At 52.7% G+C, this 24,497-nt stretch overlaps 1 protein-coding gene across 1 annotated transcript; it reads left to right on the top strand.

Annotated features, from left to right (window-relative positions):
* NPTXR (neuronal pentraxin receptor) lies at positions 1–21,799 on the top strand. Its single transcript, XM_081590157.1, has 5 exons — positions 1–763; positions 13,224–13,449; positions 14,376–14,623; positions 17,021–17,200; positions 17,552–21,799. Exons 1-5 carry the CDS (start codon positions 191–193, stop codon positions 17,774–17,776), a joined length of 1,452 nt encoding a protein of 483 aa, XP_081446283.1. The 5' UTR covers positions 1–190; the 3' UTR covers positions 17,777–21,799.
* Positions 21,800–24,497: the final 2,698 nt, after the last annotated feature.

Genomic DNA, 24,497 nt, shown 5'->3' with positions numbered 1-24,497 from the left:
GAACGGCGGCAGCAGCGGCCGCGGCCACAGCTCCAGCTCCGGCTCCAGCTCCTCCCGCTCCCGGGCCCCGCTCGGCCCCGCGCGCCCGGGCCCCGCGCCCCGACCCCGCCGCCGCGCCTGCTAGGGGGCCTCGGGCGCCCCCGCCGCCCGCCTCACGCTGAAGTTCCTGGCTGTGCTGCTGGCCGCGGGCATGCTGGCGTTCCTCGGTGCCGTCATCTGCATCATCGCCAGCGTGCCCCTGGCGGCCAGCCCCGCGCGGGCGCTGCCCGGCGGCGCCGACAACGCCTCGGCCGCCGCCGCGTCCCCGGGCCCGCAGCGCAGCCTGAGTGCGCTGCACGGCGCGGGCGGCTCGGCTGGGCCCCCCGCGCTGCCCGGGGCGCCGGCGGCCAGCGCGCACCCGCTGCCGCCCGTGCCCCTCTTCAGCCGCTTCCTGTGCACGCCGCTGGCGGCCGCCTGCCCGTCGGGGGCCGAGCCGGGGGACGCGGCGCCCGGCGAGCGTGAGGAGCTGCTGCTGCTGCAGAGCACGGCGGAGCAGCTGCGCCAGACGGCGCTGCAGCAGGAGGCGCGCATCCGCGCCGACCAGGACACCATCCGCGAGCTCACCGGCAAGCTGGGCCGCTGCGAGAGCGGCCTGCCGCGCGGCCTCCAGGAAGCCGGGCCCCGCCGCGACACCATGGCCGACGGGCCCTGGGACTCGCCTGCGCTCATCCTCGAGCTGGAGGATGCGGTGCGCGCCCTCCGGGACCGCATTGACCGCATCGAGGTGAGCGCCGCGCCGCGCGCCGTCGGGGACCCGGCCTGGGGTGGGAGGGCCGCTCGCGGGAGTCGAGGGCATCCCCGGGTCCCGAGGCCACCGTCGGCTCAGGGACCCTGGGGTCGGGGGGCGCCCTCGAGTCTCTGAGTCTTGGGTTTCCGTCTGTGCAAAGGGAATGGTTGGTTCTTCCTCCCAGGGGAGAAGGGAGGAGTCAGGGAGGGCACACAGGCCGGAAACTCACACTGACTGCGGCTCCTGGAGCACGCGGGAAAAGCTCGCTCCCGATCCTTCATCCTCCAGGCACCTCTGTAAGCCTCAGTTTCTGAGTCTGTAAAATGGGTATAACGGTGCCCACTTGTAGTGTGGAATGATTAAAATGTAGATACGTGAAAATGCTTGGCACGTACCAGGACCTCTTTAAATGTCCGTTTCATTTTCTTCAGACATCCCCAAAGCAGCACCAGCCACACACTCAGTCCCCTGTGGTCAGGAGATAGGAGCAGGGAACAGTGTCTCATAAGCCAAACCCGGGTGCTCCTCACCTTCTGCATTCCTACCTCCCCCAGCTGGGATTGGACCATGAACATGGACAGCAGGAGCCCGGATGGCGATAGCCCAGCCAAGATGCCTGGAAGCCGGCAGCTCTGGGGTGGGGGCTGAGTGGAGAATAGGTCCCACCTGGGTTCTCCCCCTCCAGTCACCTTTTTCAGGTGTTCCAGTCTCAGGCTCGGAGTCAGACACGAGGGGTCCAACAGGGGCAGTCCGCTCTTGACTATCCTGTGATCCTGGACCAGCCATTTCTCCTTTGAAGCTGCCAGACCCCTGCCTCCCTGTGAGAACCTGTTTGGAGCCACCTGGAGGGGGAGCTGGACAAATTAGTCAGGACAGACATCCAGGAGACCCTGACCACTCCCAACATCCATGACTTCCAGGCTGCAGGGAAGGGGGCTCACAGCAGAACGGAATCCATGGAAGGAGGGGGCAGAATGAGGCCCAAGCACCGGCTGCCCCCTTTATTACCTCCCCCTAAACCGAATGCAGCTGGGGAAGCGGGGAGAGTGGCTGGAAGAAAGGAAAGGCAGGGACTCTTCCCTCTCCATGGCTCTCTCAGTTAAATCCCAGGCGGAGCAGCATAGGAGATGCTGGTGTGGAAGCCTGGCCTTACCCATGGCCCAGTGGCCCTTCAGAAAGTCTGTGTTGGTGTCTGCACCCATCCCACAGGCTGTCAGAGCACAGCCAGGTAGCTATCACAGCCAACCCCAAATCTGGGGTTCAGAGACCTCCTCACAGAGGAGACCTCCTTTAACAGACCCCTAACAGAGGTCTCAATTTGAGTGATTGCTGTTTTTATCATTAAGTTCTAATATTACTAATTTTTTTTAAGTAGCCAAAATTTAAAATGAGAACAAATCCTCCATTTAAGAAATAGAGTTTATTAATGTAAAAAAAAATCTGGTCTTCAATCAATTTCCTTTGCCTGCCCTAGCCCCTGCCCCCACACCCAGATGGCTCCCGTGGTTCCTCCCACGTCTGGGGCTGGCAGGGCTGGTCTTGCCCTGGACCTGTTCCCCCAGCATCTGTGCATTTGGCAGGGTGGGCTCCTCTCCAGTTAGCCCACTGAGGTTGGGGGGATCCTAGTGGCTGGGATTCAGCACCAGGTCAGTCTCCTGGTTGGAAGAAGTCCTGCTTCCCTGTACACACTCCTGCTTTCTGAGTGCAGGGGATGTGGAGGGGCTGTCTGCCCACCAGGACTGCCTTCTGAGCCTGGCAGCAGCCAGAGCCAGTCTCTCTGGGGTGTTTGACAGTGGCTGGGACTTGGAGCCCAACAGACTCGGGATCAGACTACTGGGCTCAGCTCATTTACCTTTCAGCCACTGACTAGCTTCCCTCTTCCCTTCTCATCCAAAAACCTCAAAAGGATGCCCTTTGGGGTCTACTTTCTCACCACTAGTCTCTCTCCCACCTTGATGCGCTGGAAGTACTCATGGTGTTGAGTTGATAAATTGAACAGGAACATTTCAGTGTTTCTCTTGCTGACATCTGATATCTGACCCCATAGGTCATTCCCTCCTACAAATCTCCATGCCCCGGGCTTCTAGGCACCTCTCACCTGCCCCTCCTCCCTCCCTACTTCTCTGTCCCCTCTTGGATCCTCCTTCTTTAACATGTGCACCCCTCCTGGCCCTCCTCTCGCTCTCCCTGGCAGAACTCAACCACACCCTGAAGCTTCCAACACCATTCCACCATAGGGCCCCCAAACCAACTTCGTCCCCAGCTCAGGTTTCTCTCCAAGCTTCAGACCAATAGATCCAACTGCTTCTTGAACACACCACCCCGCCCCGGGCATCCCACCAGCCCCCTACCTTCATCATGTCCCAACCTGAACTGAGGTCCTCTGCCAGCCTGCTTCTCAGATGTGCCCTGAGAAGCCATGCTTGGCTCCTTTCTCTCCCTCCCGCTCCCCGTCAGCCTCATTTCTCTGTGGATGCTTGCAGCAGCCCCCTTGCTGGTCTCCCACCTGATCAGGCACATTCCTCCATCCATCCTCCTCCAAGCCACCCCAGGGATCTTCCTTAAGCCCACCATTGGGCTCCCCTGTGATAGCTGACTCCAGTCTGCTCCCAGGCTGCCATTTCATTTCCAACGTGTTTCCCAGTTCCTCCTTCTGCCTAGATTACCCCCAGCTTATCTATACTCATCATTTAAGTCTGCTCTGAGGACACCTCCTCCCAGAGGTCCTCCCTGATTACACTCTGTCCCTTTGCTGTCCCCACCCCTGCACATCTCAGCACACTCCTGCTCCTCCCCACCTCTCTGGATCACTCCCTTCCCCACCCCACTGGACTGACTACTGAAAGGGAGGAAAGCTCTCTCTGGCCCACCCTCTCCCTGCAGACCTCAAGTTGGAGTCACATTTGAGGGCTTAGGAGAAATCGTTCGTCTTATGTTTTTTCTTTGTTGTTGTTAACTGAAAAAATGTCAAAAGATTTGAGGGGGGGATTATATTTAGTTCCACCATTTTATTTGTTTTTGAAGCCCTCCCCGTTTTGGTCCTTTATCAGAATGTGGACATTGTTCCCGAGTTGCTGGGGTTGCTGGTAATTACCATTTTAATGATGGCTATAAGATCCTGGATCCTTCTCAGCCTCCTCCATCCATCAATCCTTTGGCTGTCTCCTGTTGCTGGAGATGTAGGTTGTTTCTAATTATTTTTTCTTCTGGATGCTCATTGCAGGATTGATTTCATGCAGATAGTTGTTTTTGTTTTTTTCTTTTTAAGTCTATTGAGTTATTTCTTTAGGCTGGATTCCCAAGAGTGTTATTACTCGGTCAGATGATACTGACTTTTATAGCTGTGGCCAAAAACCACTTTCCAAAAGGACCATTTATGTGGCAACCAGCCATGTATGCATGTTGCAGTGTTCTGTTTTTGCACTAATTTATGTGTAAAACGAAATTTCTAAATTGAATAAGTAGCAATTGACATACTGCTGCTGCTACTAAGTCGCTTCAGTCGTATCCGACTCTGTGTGACCCCATAGACGGCAGCCCACCAGGCTCCCCCATCCCTGGGATTCTGCAGGCAAGAACACTGGAGTGGGTTGCCATTTCCTTCTCCAATGCATGAAAGTGAAAAGGGAAAGTGAAGTCGCTCAGTCATGTTTGACTCTTCGCGACCCCATGGACCGAAGCCTGCCAGGCTCCTCCGTCCATGGGATTTTCCAGGCAAGAGTACTGGAGTGGGGTGCCATTGCCTTCTCCATCTTTGACATAAACCACATTCTTAATCCTATGTGGCAAGCTAGTGGCCTCTCCTCATCTTGGGGTGGAAGTGATGAAAAGGAACACCTTGATGATAGTCACAGCGGTTCCTGGACTATTATAACAGTTACAGCTCACATTTACTGAGAGCTCACCATGTGCCAGGTGCTGTGCATTATCTCATTTAATCCTGATAAAATTTCCATGAGGGAGGTACGATTCTATCCCCCTTTAACAAATGAAAAAACCAAGGTTCAGAGAGAACCTGGCCCAAGGGGACACAGCATTGGAGCCTGGATATGACTCTGTCAGTGTCTGGCTCCAGAGTCCTTGTTCTTCATCATTAACTCTAGGTCCATCTGAGGGGTCAGGCCTCAACTTCCTTCAAGAGAGTGAGGAAGACAGGTGAGGGAAGTGCCTCTTGTGTAGTAGCCTGGACCATTTCTGAATCAGAGCATCTGGAGCAAGAGTGATGAGGACCAGTCCTCAAAAGTTTGTCTGCTGGCTGGCAAGATAATCAGGAGGCTGAAAGCAATAAATAATAACAAGTAACATGTATTAGGCACTTAGTGCATATAAGCTTATTCAGTCTTCAGCCCTATGAAGCAGCCTGTACACATTCCCATCTTACAGATGAAGAGATGGAGGCTCATAGACTCTGGAGAAACCAGGGCCAGCTAAATCACCACCTGCCCTCCCTACCCCCAGCTTCTGTTTCCCCTCCATTAAAAAGATACAGTGGGTAGATGCTCCCTAACCACCTTGCAGCTCTAAATATTCTCTGAAATGGGAAGACTGTATGTCTTAAAGTTGAGTTCTTCTTGCTTGTGACTTTAATTATTTTTTCTCTCTGGGCCTCAGTCTTCTCATCTGTAAAATGGGTAGAAGGAGGGGCTGGGTGTGGTTCAGGCCCTTTGGGCTCCAGATTCTGAATTCTTGGGCAGATGTTTCCTGATTAGGAATTGTCATCTGTGCCCTGGAGGCCTCTCCTCCCTGGCAGCACTCCCCCTGGGAAAGGAGACCCCTCCTGCCTATTCCAAGCCTGGCAGGAGCCACTTGGGCAGAAGACAGGGAGGGGCTTACGTGTGACCCTTTTTTTTTTTAATGTGTATCTTACATTCAAGATATTTAAGAGCTCACCTATCATACTTTAAAAAGACACAAATCTTTTTAATGTATTTATTTTTAATCGGGGGATAATTGCTTTACAATATTGTGTTGGTCTCTGCTATACATCAACATGAATCAGCCGTGGGTATACATATGTCCTCTCCCTCTTGAACCTCCCTCCCACCTTCCACCCCATCCCACCCCTCTAGGTTGCCACAGAGCACCAGTTTGAGCCCCCTGAGTCATACAGTAAATCCCCACTGGCTATCCATTTTACATATGGTAATGTATATATTTCCATGCTACTCGCTCAGTTCATCCCACCTTCTCCTTCCCCCACAGTGTCCACAAGTCAATTTTCTATGTCTGTGAAAAAGACGCAGATCTTAAATGTACGGCTGCATGAAAATATATATGTGGACGCACCCATGAAAGCACCATCCAAATAAGAATCAGGACATTTCCAGCACCCTAGATGGCTCCTTTGTGATCCCAAAGTCCATGCTTCCCCAGAGGTACCACTATTCCAGTTGTCATTGCTGTAGATCAGTTTTCTCTGTGCTTGAACTTCCCTCAGATTGACTCAGACAAGCTGCACCCCTTCACGTCTGGTGTCCTCATTGCATGTTGACCTTCAGTCATGATGTATGTGTGTTAATGGTTTACTTTTCACTGTTGTGTAGTGTTTCAGTGTGTGGAAACATCTTATTTACCCATTCTCCAATGGAAGGACATTTGGGTTGTTTCTGGCTTGAGATTATTACAAATCAAGCTGCCGTGAACATCCTTGTAATATCCCTGGTTGGCTAAAAGTCCTCATTTCTCCTGGATGTATCCCCAGGAGTGGGATGCTTGGGTTCCAGGAGAGGCATATATTTAGCACTAGGAGGCTCTGCCAAACGCTTTTCCAAAGTGGCAGTAAGCATTCGCACGCCCACCTGATGTGAAACTTGCCAACCTTGCTATGGTCATTTTAAAGACACTCCCCATTCTGGTGGGTGTGTAGTGGACTCATCGTGGTTTCCATTTGTATTTCTCTGATGACTCATGATGTCGAGCACCTTTTCTTATGTTTATTGGCCATTTTGTGAAGTCCTTGCCTGTGGGAGGTGGACCCCACCACCCCCTCGCTGAGGGACAAGGCCATTGGGTTTCTCCAGGACAGTCAGACACTTGATCCCCACAGAACTTGAGACAGGGATCGAGGCAGCCAACCCAAAGTGGAAGCTCTTTGGTGCCCCCGCCCACCCCACATTTGACTCCAGGGGAAGCTGAGGCTCAGGGAGGCTGAATGACTTGCCCAAGGCCACACAGCATGTTGAATGTTGAGCCAAGATGACAGCCAGGATTTTCTATGAAAATGGGCTGAGGGTGGGGTCCTCAGTCTCTGCTGCAGATTTTGGGCCAGGGCCCAGAAGGTATGTGGGCAGGCAGGGCCAGGAAGGGATTTTGTGGCAGCTTGATGGGGAGTATGTGAAGGGAGAGGAAAGGAGGCCTGGGGTTGGTGTGTCTAGTCGCTTGCTCTGGGGCCTCAGAGCCCAGGATGGTGTAGGGACAGACCCTTACCGAGCCTCTCCCCCTTCTCCCGACCTCCCCTCCTGCATGCCGACTGCCATGACTTGGCACTCTCAGTGTACAGAGGTCCATTTGTCTGTTTTCCATTCCAACTGCAAAGTGGCAGTGGGGACCAGGACAAAGATCAGTCTGGCCTCTGCCACCTGCTCTCCTGCCCCTCCCCTGCCAGAGTGAGATGGAGACAGAGAAGCCTGCCAGGCAAGCTCCTCGAGAGAAAGGGAGAGCAGGACAGCCCCTCTGAAAGACCTTCCCCGACTCACCCCACCCTCTCTGCCAGCCTGTTCTGAGAGCCTTACAATTTAGTCCCATAAGAACCAGGGGACTGTTACTCTCCCCATTTCACAGATGAGAAAACTGAGGCTCAGAGAGGTTAAGAACCTTGGCCAGGTCACTCAGCTGGGATTTCAGTCCTAAGCAGTCTGGCTCCCTGGCCCACATCCACCCAGTTACTACTCACTGTGCTCTGCTTGGTGGCTCTCCTTGGTAAAGAATCTGCCTGCAATGTGGGAGACTCGGATTCGATCCCTGGGTTGGGAAGATCCCTTGGAGGGGTAAGTGGCAACCCACTCCAGTATTCTTGCCTGGAGAATTCCATGGACAGAGGGGCCCAGCCAGCCTCAGTCTATGGGATCGCATAGAGTCAGACATGACTGAGCAACTAACACTTTTACTTTCATGCTCTCCTGCCTCTCAATAATAGCAAATAATAATAATGCTTATGACTCTCAGCCATTTTTATATGCCAGGCTTTACATATTTTGTCATTTTTGTCATTACATATATCCTAAGATGTAGATATTAGTATTCCCATTTTACAGTTGAGGAAACTGAGGGTCAGAGGAGTTGGATAGCTTGCCCAGGGCCACACGTCTAGTAAGTGGGGAGCCTGGGAATGACTCAAGCCGTGTCTGACCTGAGAGTCATGCTGGTACCTGTGCATCGTGTTGCCACAGCACATGGTGACGGATGAATGAATGAATGGAGTGAGTACTTGCAGTCCCTCCAGAGATACCTTTGTTCCCTCTCCCTTTGGAGCATCTTGGCTGAGGCGTCAGGGAAGCTGCCATCTGGTGAGGGTGAGGAGGCACTGGCCAGAGGAGGTGGAATGGGGGCGGAAAGAGTGTTCTTGGCAGAAGGAACAGCATGTGCAGAGGCCCAGGGGTGAGAGGGAGTTGGGGACAGCTGGGCCTTTCAGTTGGAATGAAGGGTAGCCTCTAGGGGTGTGTATTAAGGGCTGAGAGTAGAGGGACAGGGTATTGATGGTGGGAGAAGAGGGCTACTGAAGGATGTAAGCAACGTGGTTGGACTTGCATTGAGCTGCCTGCCTCTCTGGCTGCTGTGTGGAGAAAGGCCAGAGTCGGAGCCTGGGGACGGTGGCCTGGGCTGGGGTTGGGGGGAGGACAAAGGAGCTGAGTGAGGCTGTGGTTAAGATTCAGAGCTAGATTCTACCCTCAAGACTCTGCTTTTAGATCTTTCCCCCCATTTTTTAAAAGAAAATTACTGGGGACTTCTCTGGCCAGTCCAGTGGTTGAGAATCTGCCTTCCAAGGAAGAGGGTGTGGGTTCAATCTGTGGTTGAGGAATTAAGATACCACCATATACCAGACAGCACAGCCAAAAAAACTTTTTGAAAAAAGAAAAAAAGACATACACAAAAGTGTAAAGACTACCATCCAAGTCCCCACCCAGGCTCAAGACCCAGAACAGTTGCAACCAGCTGATGCCCCTGAGGGCCTCCCCGTCCCAGCCTCAAGACAGGGTCACCGCTGTCCTGAATTTGTGTTTATCACTCCATGCATTTCTTTATGCTTTTATAAGTACATGATCTAGCTTTGAATCTTTGCACCTTTGTATAAATGATAACCAACTGTTCTGTAGCTTGCTTTTTTTCTCAATATAATGGTTAAACAAAAACATTTATGGTTGGAGATGGAGGAGGATAGGCTCCTTTAAGAGATGTTTAAGGAGTGTTAGTAATAATCATAATAATAGCTGACACATAGCCCGTCATTTGCTAACTCTAAGGGCATTATATCTGTTAACATTTCTCACTGCAGTTCTATGAGCTATTATTTTTGTACCTTTTTTGCTGATGAAGAAACTGAGGCAGGGAGGCTTTCCATAACAAGGTCACTGGGCTGATGGAGCCTGGGTGTGAGCTGGGGCAGACTCACACAGGACTTAGGGGATAAGCCCATATGGGAGATAGGTGGCCTGACCCATACCACAGCCACCAAGCCGGCTCTCTGCCCAACTGCCCCTGGAGCTGGGCCCTGTGCTGTCTGGGCGGAGGGGAACTGTGCAGAGGGTGGGGCCTTGACCGTGAAAACCAGCACCTTCCCTTTGCCCCTCATAGGAAAGGAGCAGACCCCACCTGGTGGCAGGGTCTTCCCCACGCCCTCCCAGCCCCAGAGCTCCCCCACTTAGGCAGATCCCTCCATCTAAGCCCCTATTCGAAGCTGCCCCACACCAGGGTCTGACACCACCTGCCAGATCATCCCAGCCTTCTCACGGCCACTGAAACCTCTTCTGCTGGCCCTCGAGGCAGGCAGGACAGCCAGCACTGTACCTATTTGGCAGATTGACAAACTGAGACCCAGAATGTCAGGGTAGGACCGAAGAATAAGAAGACATTCTGGAGTCAGAAGGGACTGAACTGGGGTCCTGGCTCTGCGACTTAGCAGTGTGTGACCTCAGGCAGACGACTTCACCTCTCTGAGCCTCTGCTCTCTCATCTGAAAAGCAGACCTCCTTAATTCTCCAGATAGTTGAGAGGGCTTGTGGAATGTTTGCATGGTACTTCCGGAGTGCAGGACTTGGCACGCAGTGCGCGGCGGTGAGGACAGCTGCCTCTGTTAGCATCTTGTTACCGAGTGCTAATGAGCCCAGCACGTTAGCTGAGTTGGACCGGAACCCTGGGCTCTGGCTCTGGGCCCCACGTACTTCTACCAAACCCCACCCCAGACTCCCAGCACGACAAGTGTGGGTTCTGAGCCCCCATCAGGACCCGTGTGGGGTGATGGCGTCGTCTCCCCACCATCTTGGGCTGGGGGCCCACTTGGCATCAGGCCCAGAGCCCACGCATAACAGCCTGTGCCCGCAACAGATGGGTAAGTGGGGGGAGTCATGTTCTTCTGATGCAGACATCGGGGTGGGGAGGGGGCCACATGGGATCCAGGGAGCCCACCTCCTCCCTGGCCTTCCTGCTGGTGGCAGAGCTGGCGGCTCTGACAAAAAAACAGCTTGTGTGCCCACCTCCCTCGGCCTGTGCCGTGTCTCTTCGCAACGGCGTCTGTGTAAATAGCACTTGACGTCCTATTCCTTCCTGGCAGGTCTTTCTCCCTCTGAAGGAGTAGGATGCTTTGCGGGAGAGAGAAGGCTTTGGCTCCAGAGGGTCAGCTTTGCTCAGCCCCTCAAAAGGACTTCTGCCTCGGTTTCCCCATCTGTGAAATGGGGACACTAAGAGTGCCAACCAAAATGAGTGGCTGTGAGGATTCATGAATAAATACCTGGAAAGTGCCGGCGGGGGGTGTGCCTGGCACACTCTCCTTCAGAAGCATGCCCCTCATGCCCAGGTAGGCCCAGTGGATGGAGGGACAGTGAGGCTAGAAGGGTGCCCATTCTAGGAGACCTGACCCCGGCCCTTCCAGCGCTGATGTAGTCAGCACTTCGTGAGCTAATTGCCTCAGCCTAAGGTTTCCTGGAAGTCCCACTGCCTCAGATGCAGTGGGTGGCTGGCCCTGTCCCTCCATGAGCTGTCTGTGGTCAAGGAAAGATTCTGGAGGTAGCAAGCTCCCCTTCAGCTGATGTATTCAAGCCTCACAGTTTGCATTGTTTTCTCTTCTTTGGCCATGCCGCACAGTGTGCAGGCTCTTCATTCCCTGACCAGGGATCGAACCCAGGGCCCCTGAAGTGGAAGCATGGGGTCTTAAACCACTGGACCGCCAGGGAAGTCTCATGCATTCTACTTTTATGGTCCACAAGGATCTGTTACTTCCACTGTTTCATCCTTACATCTGTCTTGTGGATGGGCAGAGTGGGGCTGGTTGTCCCTGTTTTACAGAAGGGGAAGCTGAAGCTTTGCATTTAGTCAACACCAGAGTCAGGATTCGTGGGCACCTGGGGAGTTCCAAGGAGCCCTCCAGATAGTGGACAGTGAAGATTAGTGTAACAGGGTGGGGCCGTGTGTACTGAGCAGTTCATCCATCCATGCCCCACCCCCCCCTCACCTGGGCTCCCCACCTGGGGGACCAAGCAGACGTCTGCATAGGTGGATGGCTATGCCCTCCCACGTGGGACACTGTGGGGGATAGAGGTGGCCACACTGGGCCAAGCTGGAGCTCCCGCCATGTGCTATCTTTTAATCCTGACCACAGGCCTGCAAGTCCAACATTCCAAGGGCCCACTTTATAGAGAAGGAAAAATGACCCCAGAGAGATTAACCCACCTTCCCCCCCTCTCGGGGTGGAGTGGCAGAACCAAGTGCGTGGTCCCATCACTGTCTGTGGTGGCAGCTCCCTTCTCTCTGGTGCTGAGTGTGGCAGTGACACTTTGCCTGCACTGCCCTCCCCAACCCCAGCACTTTGAAGCAGGGGACACATTTATCCTCTCATCACAGAGCTAGGAAAAAAAAAAAAAGAGCTCAGAGAGGTTAAGAGACTTGTCCAGTGTCACACAGCAAATGACTGACAAGGTCAGGGCTGGGCCAGGGAAGCTGAGAGGCGTCTCTTGTGCTTGCCTGTGAGCTGTGGGGCCATCCCTGTAGGCACAGGGTGCTCAGGGAATGCTTGGTTGTGCTCTTGGTTTTCTGTTTGGACCACATTAGGTGCTCAGTGAATATCTGCTTGGTGAAGGAATCGAGAATTCAATGAGCTCAGGTCTGGGGCTAAGCCTGTGGTCAGGGCCCAGGGCAGGTGAAGTGGGAACCAGCAGGGCCCCTGGACAGTGAGGAAGCATCAGGCTGTCAGTAGGAAACATGAAGGAGGGGAGAACAGACAGAGCTGGTCTAATTTGGCTCCTAACAAGCTCAATGAATTATTCATTTCCTACTCATCTTCCCATGACGTGTCTACCAGAGACTATCCCCTCCCAGAGTCAGGACTTGTAGCCTCAGCTGCCTTCCTCCACCCCAAAAAGGGTTTCCTCCAGCAGGGGAGGGGAAAGGAAAGACTCCCTGGCTTCTGTCCCAATTCTCCTTCCCACTGGGGTCTTAAGACGGGCCAAAGGAGGACTCTAAGATACTTTGTCCTTATCCTGGGTGGGGTGGGGTGTCTGAGACCACCCTCAAACACCCTACTCTAGACAGCAGAGTAAACGGGCTCTGTTCACAGGCATTTACCACCTAATCATCCCCACAACCCTTCTAAATAGTTACAGTTGTGCCATATTGCCTGAGAGAAAGCAAGGGTTCAGAGAGATAGAGGCATTTGCCTCAAGCCACACAGCAGGTTGGTTCTCGAGCTGGATTTGAGCCCCGGGCTGTCTGCCTCTGGAGTCTGTGATCTTAACCACCCATCACAGCAGCACTGGAGCCCAATTCCAGAAGCCCCCTGGTTTGTGCCCATGGGTCTGCCCAGCTCCCACACAGAATCTTGCACCATCTTAGAAAAGTTTGGCATGTGAGTAAGTGATGATCAGGACAGCCCATCTCTTCAAGGACCCATCAGGGTGCGGCCTTCCAGTGATGAAGGGCTCAGCAGTGGCTTTCAGCCCCAAGTGCACATCGGACCCTCTGGGGGACTTTTGCAGCTCTCCACTGCTGACCCCCATAGGCTGAGACGTCCTGAGGACAGGAGCCAGCCCGCTGTCCGCTCCCATCACAACGGCACTGCAGACAGCCTGCTGCTGGACACCCAGTGCACGCTCACTGCCTGAAGCAGGCATTGCCATCCCATTATACGTGTGGGGAAGCTGAGGCTCAACAGGGGTCACTCAAGCAGGGTTAGTGGGCATCTCTGGGACTTTGTCTCTTTCCATCCTCCCTCTGACGGACTTCAAATGTCCCTTTCTCTGTCCGTGAGCAGCAGGAGCTTCCAGTCCGGGTGAACAACTCAGCCGCCCCAGCCCCTGCACCTGTGGTGCCCACCGCCCTGCACTCCAAGATGGACGAGCTGGAGGGGCAGTTGCTGGCCAAGGTGCTGGCGCTGGAGAAGGAACGCGTGGCCCTTGGTCACAGCAGCCAGCAGCAGCGGCAGGAGGTTGAGAAGGAGCTGGACGCCCTGCAGGACCGTGTAGCCGAACTGGAGCATGGTGGGTCCGGGCCCCTCAGAGGGCATGGTGGGCGAGGGCATCCTTGATCCTTGGATGGTCCTCAGGGTGGCAGATTCACTCAGAAAACGTTTCCCAGAGGTTAAAGCTAGATAGGTTGGTGGGGAAGAGGCTGTGAAATAGAGAGAATGATTGGGGTGTTTTGTTACCATTACCAGTTAGCCTTTTCTGGCACATTTTCACCCACTATATTCTGGGAGTGGGCTAAGTACTTGATATGTCAGCTGGTTTAATCTTCACAGACCATACAGGAGTGGTTGTGTTTATTATCCCCTAATAATAAATAAGGCTATAAATAAATAATATTTATACATTAATATATTTATAATATTTATCATTTTATTATAATTATTATATTTATAAATAAGACTATAAACAAATATTTATAAATAAATAATAAATAAGGAAAATAAGGCTCAGAGAGGTCAAGTGACTTGCCCAAGGCCACACAGCCAGTAAGTGGTGAATCTAGACCTTAAATCAGGTCTGACTCTAAAGTCCATGCACTTAACCACCCCCTACAAGAATAACTTTGCCATCAGAATCTTGTCATTTATTTAACACCTGGACCTGGCATCACAAGGGTCATAAAATCATGACATGTTGGACATTGTACAGGTGTGAGCCTGAGGAAACCTGGCTCCTCAGTCCACAGCCATCACCAGCTTGCTCCGTGACCTTGAAAGTTCACTTCCTCTCCCCAGGCCTCATTTTCCTCATCTGAAAAATAGGAATTTAGGACTCATGAAGCTTTCATTTTTCAAACTTGGTGAGGACCGCCCTTGAGGCTTACAGACAAGTTGAGGTTACCAGGGGACTAGTAGCCCTCATTCTGGAATGTGCCCTGCCTACCACCCCCATCCGTGTCTGCTGACCCCCACTGTGTTTGCCTTGCTCACCCCACTCAGGGTCCTCAGCCTACAGTCCCCCAGATGCCTTCAAGATCAGCATTCCCATCCGCAACAACTACATGTACGCCCGTGTGCGGAAGGCGCTGCCTGAGCTCTACGCCTTCACCGTCTGCATGTGGCTGCGCTCCAGGTCTGGTGGCACTGGCCAGGGCACCCCCTTCTCCTACTCGGTGCCCGGGCAGGCCAACGAGATTGTGCTGCTGGAGGCGGGCCACGACCCCATGGAGCTGCTGATCAATGACAAGGTGAGCGGGGGGGGGGGGGGGGGGGGGGCTGGGCAGAGCCAGAGGGATGGGGGTGAGGCAAGGGGGACCCTTCCAGGAGCATTTGCACTGCTCTGGTCCCAGACGAGCGGCCCCTTTCCATTCTCCTGCTCAGCAGAATCAGCATGCATGAAATGCCTCCAAGGTGGACAAACCCATGCCAGGCTGGGTTCGGAGAATTCAAGACAAGCCAGACCTGGGGCTGATGGGCGAAAACCTCATGTGCAAGAGAGGCTGTCAGTGGTGGTGTGCCATTTACAGAGGAGCATGTGAGGATCGCAGAGATTAAGAGACTTCCCCAGCAACCTGGCTGTGGGTGCAGGATGGGAAGTGCTTCCTACAGCAGGGCTTGTACCAGGCCCCTAGGGCCCTGTTCATTCTCCTGAACAAAGAGAGATGCAAATGAAGTCCCAGGACCTCTCTGGGGAGGGAGGAGGGGAGGGAGGGGGAAGTGCTGGTGGATTCCTTGTCCCCTTCCCCCCTGCAGTCAGCCCCATGCCCCTCCCCTCACATGGTGAGTAGGTTGGTGCCATGGTCAAGCTTTGGCCTGAATGCTGGATTTGAATCCTAGTTCTGCCACTTACCCACTGTGTGACCTTCGACTAGTCACTTACCTTTCCTGTGCCTCAGTTTCCTCATCTGTAAAGCAGGAATAATAATAACCTCAACTTTACATGGTTGTGGTGAGAATTAAATGGCTTAAATACATGTAAAGGGTTTTGAGCAGAACCTGGCATTTAACAAACTTTGATAAATGTGCCCCATTTTTATTATTCCAAGTCCCTTGCTAGTACTTTACCCATATTATCATCCTTGACCCAACAGCCCCAGGAAGTAGACACCTTATTATCCCCATTTCCTGCTAATATCTTCCCCAGCCTGACATATTGCTTTGGGTCTTGATGGCATGGTGGTCTTTTGAGATGCCCTGGGAAATGCAGAGAACGTATACTGCACCCACTTGTGACCAGCCCACAGCCACACAGAGCTGCTGGGAGTGGCTGACACCCAGCAGAACCCTGCTCAGCAGGAGGTGCCTTTCATGGGTGTCCTGGAGGAGGAGGAAAGAAATAGGCTCAGGGGACAGTGAATTTCCCTTGTGGCCCAGTACACACTTACCCTCTAAATCCATCAGAGGGTAGCTTGATGACATCTAGATCGTGCTACCCGGTTCCCCTTCATAAGCCCCCTGGCTGCCATCCTTGGCTCTGCCTGTGGTAGCAGTCAGTTCTAGTATAATAGAAGGAATTCAGCACCCTGGACAGGGCACAAGGCAGCCCAATTTCCTGAAATTCTGGTGCCTTTTGAGTACCAGCCTCACAAGCTACTCACAGTTCTCATTTTATTCCAGCCTCTAATCCTTTGCCCCTGCTGTGCAAACCGACCCTGCCCCCACCTTCGTTTGCCTTACAGTGGAATTTCCAGAGTTCATTATACTTCCAGATGTGTTTAGATTTCACATCTTCTGTTCCCACACTCCTCTCTGCCTCTGGGCCTTCACGGCCTCTGTGTCTCCCACATGGCCCCTATGTTACTCTATCTTGTGATATTGTCCCTGAAGTCCTCCCCTCCTGTGCAGACTCAGCTCATTTTAGGACCGGATCCATATCCCCCGGTGCCCAGAACAAGGCCTGGCATCAAGTAGGCCTCAGAGAATATTGTAATAAATTGTGATCTCAGAGAACCTAGGAGATGAAAGAGCCCTTCGGGAGCCCCAAATCCACAAGCAGCAAGTACCTTTCATCTCACAGGCCAACTCCAATCAATCAGCAGTGCCTTCCAAGAGCACTGTGATGAGAAAGATTCCGAGGGTGAATCTAGGCTCATGATTGATTAGCCATGTCTGCCTTGGGTGGAGTAGGAGGCAGAGGTGGCTGTATATGTGCCATCCTTTGCCCAATCCCCTGACTTTATGGATGAGGAGACTGAGGCCCAGGGAGGAAAGAGAAACCTCCCCAGGGTCCCACAGGGTGTTGGTTGGCAGCGCTCAGCCTCCGAGTCCAAGGCTTGTTCCATCATTCCTAGCACTTCTTGAGCCCAGCTGTGTGCCAAGCACTATGTGAGATATTCAGGGAAGGGAGGCTTGTGAGATACAACTCCTGCCCTGCGTGACCTTACAGGCCTGTCAGAGAGTGAATAAACTACCTAGAAACAACCGAAAACCAACACTGAGTAGTCCCTTGTGATCTGAGTGAAGCGCCTGATGATATTGCTACATTGTGGGGAAAGAGGAAAGAATGGTTGGAAAGACACTGGGCTGGGAGGACAGGGAGGGTCAGACCTGGGGTCAGCCCCTGGAAGGAGGGACACTGGTCTTCCCATTCCCCAGCCATGGGGCTTGTGGCACCTCTGACCCGGGGCTGGGGGACCTGTTTCCAGGTGGCCCAGCTGCCCCTGAGCCTGAAGGACAATGGCTGGCACCACATCTGCATCGCCTGGACCACCAGGGATGGCCTGTGGTCCGCCTACCAGGATGGGGAACTGCGGGGCTCTGGTGAGAACCTGGCCGCCTGGCACCCCATCAAGCCTCATGGGATCCTTATCCTGGGCCAGGAGCAGGTAAGGGTCAGGGTGGGATGCAGCTAGATATCCCACCCTAGGGTGCCTCAGGAGGAGGGATAGGCAGAGGGTCCCTGAGAGCACAGAAATGAGCACTCAGTCTGACCCAGCCATTCTGCAGATGGGCAGACTGAGTGAGACCTGCCCAAGGGGCTAGAACCTTGGGGCGGGACTAGGACCTTGGGGCGGGGCTAGAACCTTGGGGGCGGGTCTAGGACCTTGGGGTGGGGCTAGAACCTAGAGGGGGCGGGGCTTCAGCAGAGACAGAATTTTTACTTTCTGAGCACCTGCTTATCTTTTCTGCTCCCTCACTCCATGTCTTTCTTGTTTCTTTCTGCTCTTTTGGTCCAGGATACCCTAGGCGGCCGGTTTGATGCCACCCAGGCCTTCGTGGGTGACATTGCCCAGTTTAACCTCTGGGACCATGCCCTGACACCAGCCCAGGTCTTGGGCATTGCCAACTGTACGGGGCCACTGCTGGGCAACATCCTCCCCTGGGAGGACAAGCTAGTGGAGGCCTTTGGGGGTGCAACGAAGGCCGCCTTTGATGTCTGCAAGGGCAGGGCCAAGGCATGAGGGGCCACCTTGCCCAGGGGCCCCTCCCTTGCCTGCCAATTCGGGGACCTTCCGGGGCGGGAGCACATTCTCTCCTTAGCCTACCCACACACACTGGTCTCCTTTCTTGCCCCACTCCTGGCCATGCCTCCCGTTTCCCCCACCTGTACCCACACCTCCAAAATGCCCTGCCCTTGATGGCTGTCCCCTGATACCACTTGAATGGGGATAAGCAGCTCGAGTCAAGAGGTCAAGCCTGGGGTGAGTAAAGGGCCTGTCAGGAGGTGCATCGCAGCACCCACAGCTCTTCCCCCACAGCTGGCATTAGAGTGGAGCCATCTCTCACCCTGTGTCCCCTTACCCATCAACCACAGCTGATTCCACTGATCTCACAGCACCATCCATGGGGCTGTGTATGGGCGAAGGGCTCACTGTCTCAGTGGCAGGGATGGTTATCTGTCCCCTTTCTTCCATGAGGTAGGCATGCCCCTTTCCTCTTCAAGGCCATCGCAGGCTGTGGAGCTGTCCCCGAGCTGAGAGGGAATGACAGAACCACATAGGAGACTCAGACTCACCCCATTCCATCTTTCCACCAGCTGCCAGTCATGGGCAGGGAATCTTGATGAAGCTTCTCCTCCCCCAACCCCCGCCCCCACTTGCACCCTTTCTTCCTCGTCTTGTTTCTTTGTGTGCTGAATGGTTGCTTTGAATGTTGGTTCCATGCCTGGCCCAGCCCCACCTCAATTTCCAGGACATTCCCTTCCCAGCTCCAGCCTGGAGGGTTGGGGACCAAGATCTCAAGAGGCCCACCCATGGCTGCGTTCACTGGCATGGTCACCTTGCCCCTTCTGTGACCAGAACAGGGCCTGGACCACTTCAGCCTGGGCTGGGGACAGCATGGGACAGAGGGGATAGTGTGGGACAGAGGCATGTGCCCCAGGAGACCCAGGCTCTGGCAGAGCCACAATATTGACCCGCTCTGCATAGCCCTGCAGCCTTTGGGGAAGGAAAGAAGCGGAGAGGGCAGGGAGCAGCATGGAGCAGTGTGCAGAGCTCTGGATGAGGAGAAGGAGCCCCTGGTTCCTGGTCTTCTCTGCTGCTAGCCTGCTGTGTAGTCTGCTGTCAGTCCCTGTCTTCTCCCGGCTGGCCATCCTCATTTGCGAGCTTTGGTCATTTCTGAGAGCTTTCCAGATCAAAAGTGGGATGGTCTATGATTCCAGGTGGATAGGGTGGGACAAGCCTGAGAACCTACCTAGGGGTCAAGGGGCATAGCAGGGGCAGGCCCTGGGACTGGGCAGCAAATGGGATCTGGCTAGGCATGAGTCAGGGTCAGCAGCTGGCTCCAGAGAGTCAAGGGCAAGGGGAAAGAGTCAAAGCAGACCAACCTCATACACAGATTGTTAAGGTCAGCTCTTCTAGATCACCCCCAACCTGGCATCCTTGCCCATCTGAGTGTCTCAAAGGGCTGGTGGCTTACCTGGACCCTACCCTTGAGTCCCCACTGGCTTCCAATGGAAGAATATCAGAGCTGAGAAAAGCCACCCTTTAAAAGAAAAAAAAAAAAAAAAGAAAAGCCACCCAGTCTGACCTCTTGTTGCTCATATGAGGAGGAGCTCAGAGAGGGCAAGTGACTTGCACAGGATCACACAGCTCAATGGAGCCAAGCCAGGACTAGAACACAGTGCTCTTTCCCCCACACCATACTTCTTGCCTGTGAGAGTCTTTTGAGTCCAGCCTAAACCTAAGAGGATGGACATTTGAGGGGTCAGAATGCTTTCCAACATTCCAACAATGCTTTTCAACACTGGACCACTTTCCTGTATGAAACATACAGACATCTTGACATTCCCACCCCCGACCCCTGGAAGGTAGGGGTGGGAGAGGTGTGATCTCTGGGCACTCTGGCAAGAAAGAAGAGCTGAGAACACTGGCGTCCCTCCCCAATCACCTACCAGGTGTCTGGACAGCTGTTGACTACTTAAGTCAGATGGGCACTGGTGGCTTTTTGTTCCTTTGGTTCCCTGTCTCTGCTCCCCACATCCACTTAGCCTGAGGCACAATGCCTGAGCTACAGACTGTGGGGCGCACGGCCATGGAGGCTTTTGCAAGACTTGTTGCTTCCAGCCCCCAGATCCTCGTTTCCATTTCAAGAGCGTAAATAGACCATTTAGCACTTCCAGCCCGACTCCCCCTAGAAGGAGGGATGGCACGCTTTAGCCAAAACCTACCGAGATCTAGTTGCCCTGGTAACAGCCAATGACATCAGCCCCAGTGCTGGGTCAAGCATCTCATAATGACATACGCTGTTGCTCGAGTGATGGCGAAATTTGGAACTTAGATTTCAGGAACACTGGGCTTTATTGGGTTTCTGTTATTGTCTTTAAGGGAGGAGCTTTTGTGGAGGCCTTGGGGGGGAAAGTAAGAGTCTTAGGAAGGAGGTGATAGAACTTGTTTGTTCACTTGAGCCCACCCAGAGACATCATCCCAAGTCCTTTATGCTTTGTCATGGTGATCGTGAGACTTCTGACCTGTGCTGAATCACCCTGGTCAGCCCTCCAGAGGGAACAGGAACAAAACCAGAGACGTTGCCGTGTAGGCTCTGAGTCTGGGCCATCGGTGAGTGGCCTGGGTCCCTATTTCCATTCCAGAATGATGAACGTCCCAAGTCCCCACTCCTCCCTCTACTGATTGTACTTCTTTGCTGAATGCCTGTTGTTTGGACTCCAGCTTTGACCTTCAGCTCCTCCCAGGCACAGCCAAAAAGATGAGGAGGAGCAGAAGTGCTCAGCTGCATCCTTGAGCTACTCCCAGCTGAAAATGAGGCTGGAACCATGTCTGTTACACCCTTGTAACCTTGCCATGCTGGGCACCTCACAGGGATCAACTCATTCACCCTCACAGCTGTTCTAATTAGGACTGTTCTTAGCCCCATTGTACAAGTAGAGAAATGGAGGCCCAGAGAGGTTAAGTAACTTGCCCATGTCAATCAGCCCACAAGTGATGGAACCCAGAGTTCAAAGTCGGTGACATCCAAGGCCCACCCTTCAGCCTGAAGGGACAGGCACTACCATTGCCTGTGGAGTGGGATTTGGCTACCAGAGGAACACAGAGGTATGGGATGGACTGGGCCCTGGGCCAGGGTCCCCTTGGATGAGTCCAAGGGAGGGTTCTCTTCAGGGAGCACGTCCCTGTGGGGGGTGCTCAGAGCCCAGCCCTTCTCTCACTGGCTGGAGTCTCCAGGAGAGCTGAAAAGGGAGAGGAAGCTGGGTGTCTCCCAAGAGTCCCAGGCTACAAAGGGGAGAGAGATAACCCTTCCCAAACCCTTCCCTGCTTTGGGCCCAGCCCTGCGCCAGGTGCTTCACAGCTCTTATCTGCCAGATTTTCCCACCTTGTGGCACATGGCGCCCCTAACCAACATCCCAAGAGGCCGATCACCTTGCCACATCTGTGCAAGACCTGGGACCACAGGCGTGGACAGGAAGGGCTCCGAAGCCCTCTTTTTACAGACGAAGATGCCCAGGAGGATGAGCAGTCTTCGTGGCCACCCAGCTGGGACACTGGGAGACCTGAACTCAGGTTTCTGACTCTGCATTCAGTGCTTGCTCCATGACGCAGTGGTCCTGGCCCCCCTGAAATGGGTCCCCTCTTTACTATGTTTCCCAGCATCCTTGCTCTGAGCAAACTGGGGAAGGGACACCGCCCCCCCCCAAAAAGATGGAATCATTCTCTTCACCTTCTTTGTCCCAACTGCCTGCCACTCCAAACCCCTCCCCCTGGCCCCTGACCCTGCTGGGTGGGGAAGGGGCTCATGTGGGCCCAGGCTGAGCAGTGAATGAGCATGTCGAGCTGTCAGACACTGTGAAATTAGTGCATCCTACTGGCAACCTGCCTCCCCCGCCCCGCCTGATTTTGTACATAAAGTGACATGAGATGCAATGTGTGTGTATGTGTGTGCGCGCGCATGTGTGTGTATGCTGTGTCATGGGTTTTGTTACTTTTTGTTTTTGTAAATTTGAATGTCCAAAATAAACATGATGTTTACTCTGAGGCTCTTCTTGCAAAGGTGGGGCTGTCCTGGGTGTGCTGGGCAGGAATGAGGTGGCTACTACTTGGAGCAGGGCAGTAGGCAAAGACAGAGGGGGTGACACCTCACTATGCCAAAGCCTCACCCAACCCCACCTGTGCCCCTCTAATCTGACAGGCTTTGCCAGGTCCCAGGGGCAGACACACCCCTGTTTCCAGGATTTCTGCAGGAAGGATGTAAAGAACACAGGTCCCACATGGAAAGTGTCCCAGTTCTGATAACTGGGCTTTGGCCTCATTCCTAACACCTCATCCCCACCTCATGCCCCAGTTATGGGATCCCAGGTTCCTGACTTGTTCCCTGAGACCCAATCTGCCTGAATTACTTGCCTAGGTTCCCAGAGCATCCCTTGGGGTCCTGGGGAGATGGGGTGGTAGAGTGGAAGGAGCCCTGTTGTATTTCAACCTGTCCCCTCCCCACGGTCTACCAGGACTCCTGTGACTCATGTCAGAGACTCTAGATTGACTCTCAGCGTCAGGGTCTGCCACCCCCACCCACCCCTCCAGGGCTCAACCCATCCCTGAGAGGTCTTGACCTGGTCCCCAGCCCTCCCCATGCAGAGACCACCTCAGGGGCACAGCCTCCACCCTCCTGCCCCATCAATGTTGTCACTGCTCCTGGTTAGACCTTGTTCTCAGATGGTCCCTAGGAAATGTCAGGGGGCCAGTCTGGGGTTACAGGAAGTCACACCAGCAGAACAGCCTTCTCAGACTTTTCCAAAGTTTCCCAAACTTCCAACAAGAGGAATTCACCCCCATAAAGCAAGGGGTATAGCTGGAAGCAGCACTTCAAACAGTAAAACCATATTTGAAGTCCACTGAGTAATCTGAAAAACTCCTGTGCTTTCTGCATTCTACTCCAGAACGAATCCAGATTTGTTTTAAAACATTGCTTTTCATTACTTACCACTGAGCAAAATGAAGCTTCAGGCAGATTTGCTTTGTTTATCCTCTCTTCCACTGGTTTACTTACAACACCCTCTTTCCCTCTGTCCTGCTCAGCTGGCACCGTCCAACCGTGGTTAAATCCCGCTGTCCACCTGCTTCCTGCCAGCACCTGCACGTCCGAACACTGATGTGGAAAAGCACAGGGCTCTGATATGTGCTGACTCTCATTTTACATTCATGGTCAGAGGTCTCCAAGGGCCGTTTCTTCCTTTCCAGCTAGTAAATTCTCTCTGGAGGAAGATAGCATCATCCAAACTCACAGATTTTTGCCAAACGAGGTTTGGCAGTCCATAAGAAATGACCAGACATATCTGGAGACAAAACTGAATGACTGAAAATCAAGAGTGAAAAAAAAAATTTTTAAGGGCTAATAGCCCTACACATGTGATAAAATTGCATAGAAGTAAATAAATACATTATACTCAAGACAGGCACATATGCACACATCCACATACATCCATATGAGTACAAGGAAAGCTGTGGGAACTGGAATAATATTGTATCAATGTATCTGGGTAATAAAACTGTATTATAGTTTTGCAAGATATTACCAGTGATGGTAACTATAAAGAGAACATAGGCTCTCTCTATTATTTCTTACAAATTAATGTGAATCTATAATTGTCTCAAAATTAAAAGTCTAATTTTAAAAAACCTCTATGGAGATTCATATAGTGGAGTTATGAAACCCAGACTCTGAAAATAATCATGGTTAATATATCTAAGAATTCAGATGACAAATAGAATTTCAAAAGAGAATTGTAAACTAAAAAATAATCAGATGAAAATTCCAGAACTGAAAGATACATTAACTGAACTTATGAGCTTAATAAATAGGTCTAACAGCAGATCAAACACAGCTGAAGAAGGAATTGTGCGTTTCATCAGAGATCTCAAACGAAATGATCCTTAATGAAGGCTGAGGGGAAAGAATAGAAATACAGGGGGGGGAAAGCATAAGATTCATATGGAACATAATGAAAAGCTCTAATATGAGGAGCTCCAGAAAGGGAGGGAGCCAATAGGGCAGAAATCAAATTTGAATAGGCAATGTCTGAGAATTTTCCAAGGGTACACAGTTTCCATCCCTAGTTCAGGAAGATTCCACACGCCATGGGGCAGCTAAGCCTTTGCACCACAATTACTCAAGGCCACGTGCCCCGGAGCCCGTGCTCGGCAACAAGAGAAGCCACTGCAGTGACAAACCTGCACAGCAACTAGAGAGGTCCTCCCACTCACCGTAACTAGAGAAAGCCCGCACACGGCAATGAAGACCCAGCACAGCCGAAATAAATAAATAGAATCTCAGGGGACTTCAAGGATGAGAAACACAGAGAAAACCGTAACTGGGACTTTGAGGGTGAAACAGCTGCGAAGATAAATTCTTAAAAGGTCCCAGAGAAAAAAGATACATGACCTTCCAAGGAGCAATGACCAGAGCAACAGCTAACTTCTCAAGAGAAGGGATGGAAAAAGGAAGACAATAAAATGCTGAAAGGAAGTAATTGCTACCCTAGAATTCTACGTTCATTGAAGACTCTTCAAAAATGAAGATGACATTGGGAGTTCCCTGGCAGGCCAGTGGTTAGGACTCCACACTGTCACTGCTGGGGTTTGGGTTCAATCCCTGGTCGAGGAAGTAAGATCCCACAAGAAAGATGACAAAAAGATGTTTTCAGACAAAAAAAAAAAAAAAAGAATATTTATCACC

The sequence above is a fragment of the Giraffa tippelskirchi genome, chromosome 4 (assembly GCF_054371585.1).
Source record: "Giraffa tippelskirchi isolate mGirTip1 chromosome 4, T2T-mGirTip1v1.2.pri, whole genome shotgun sequence".
NCBI lineage: Eukaryota > Metazoa > Chordata > Mammalia > Artiodactyla > Giraffidae > Giraffa > Giraffa tippelskirchi.
Note: the sequence above shows the minus strand (reverse complement) of the source record. Positions and strands in the feature narration are given on the sequence as shown.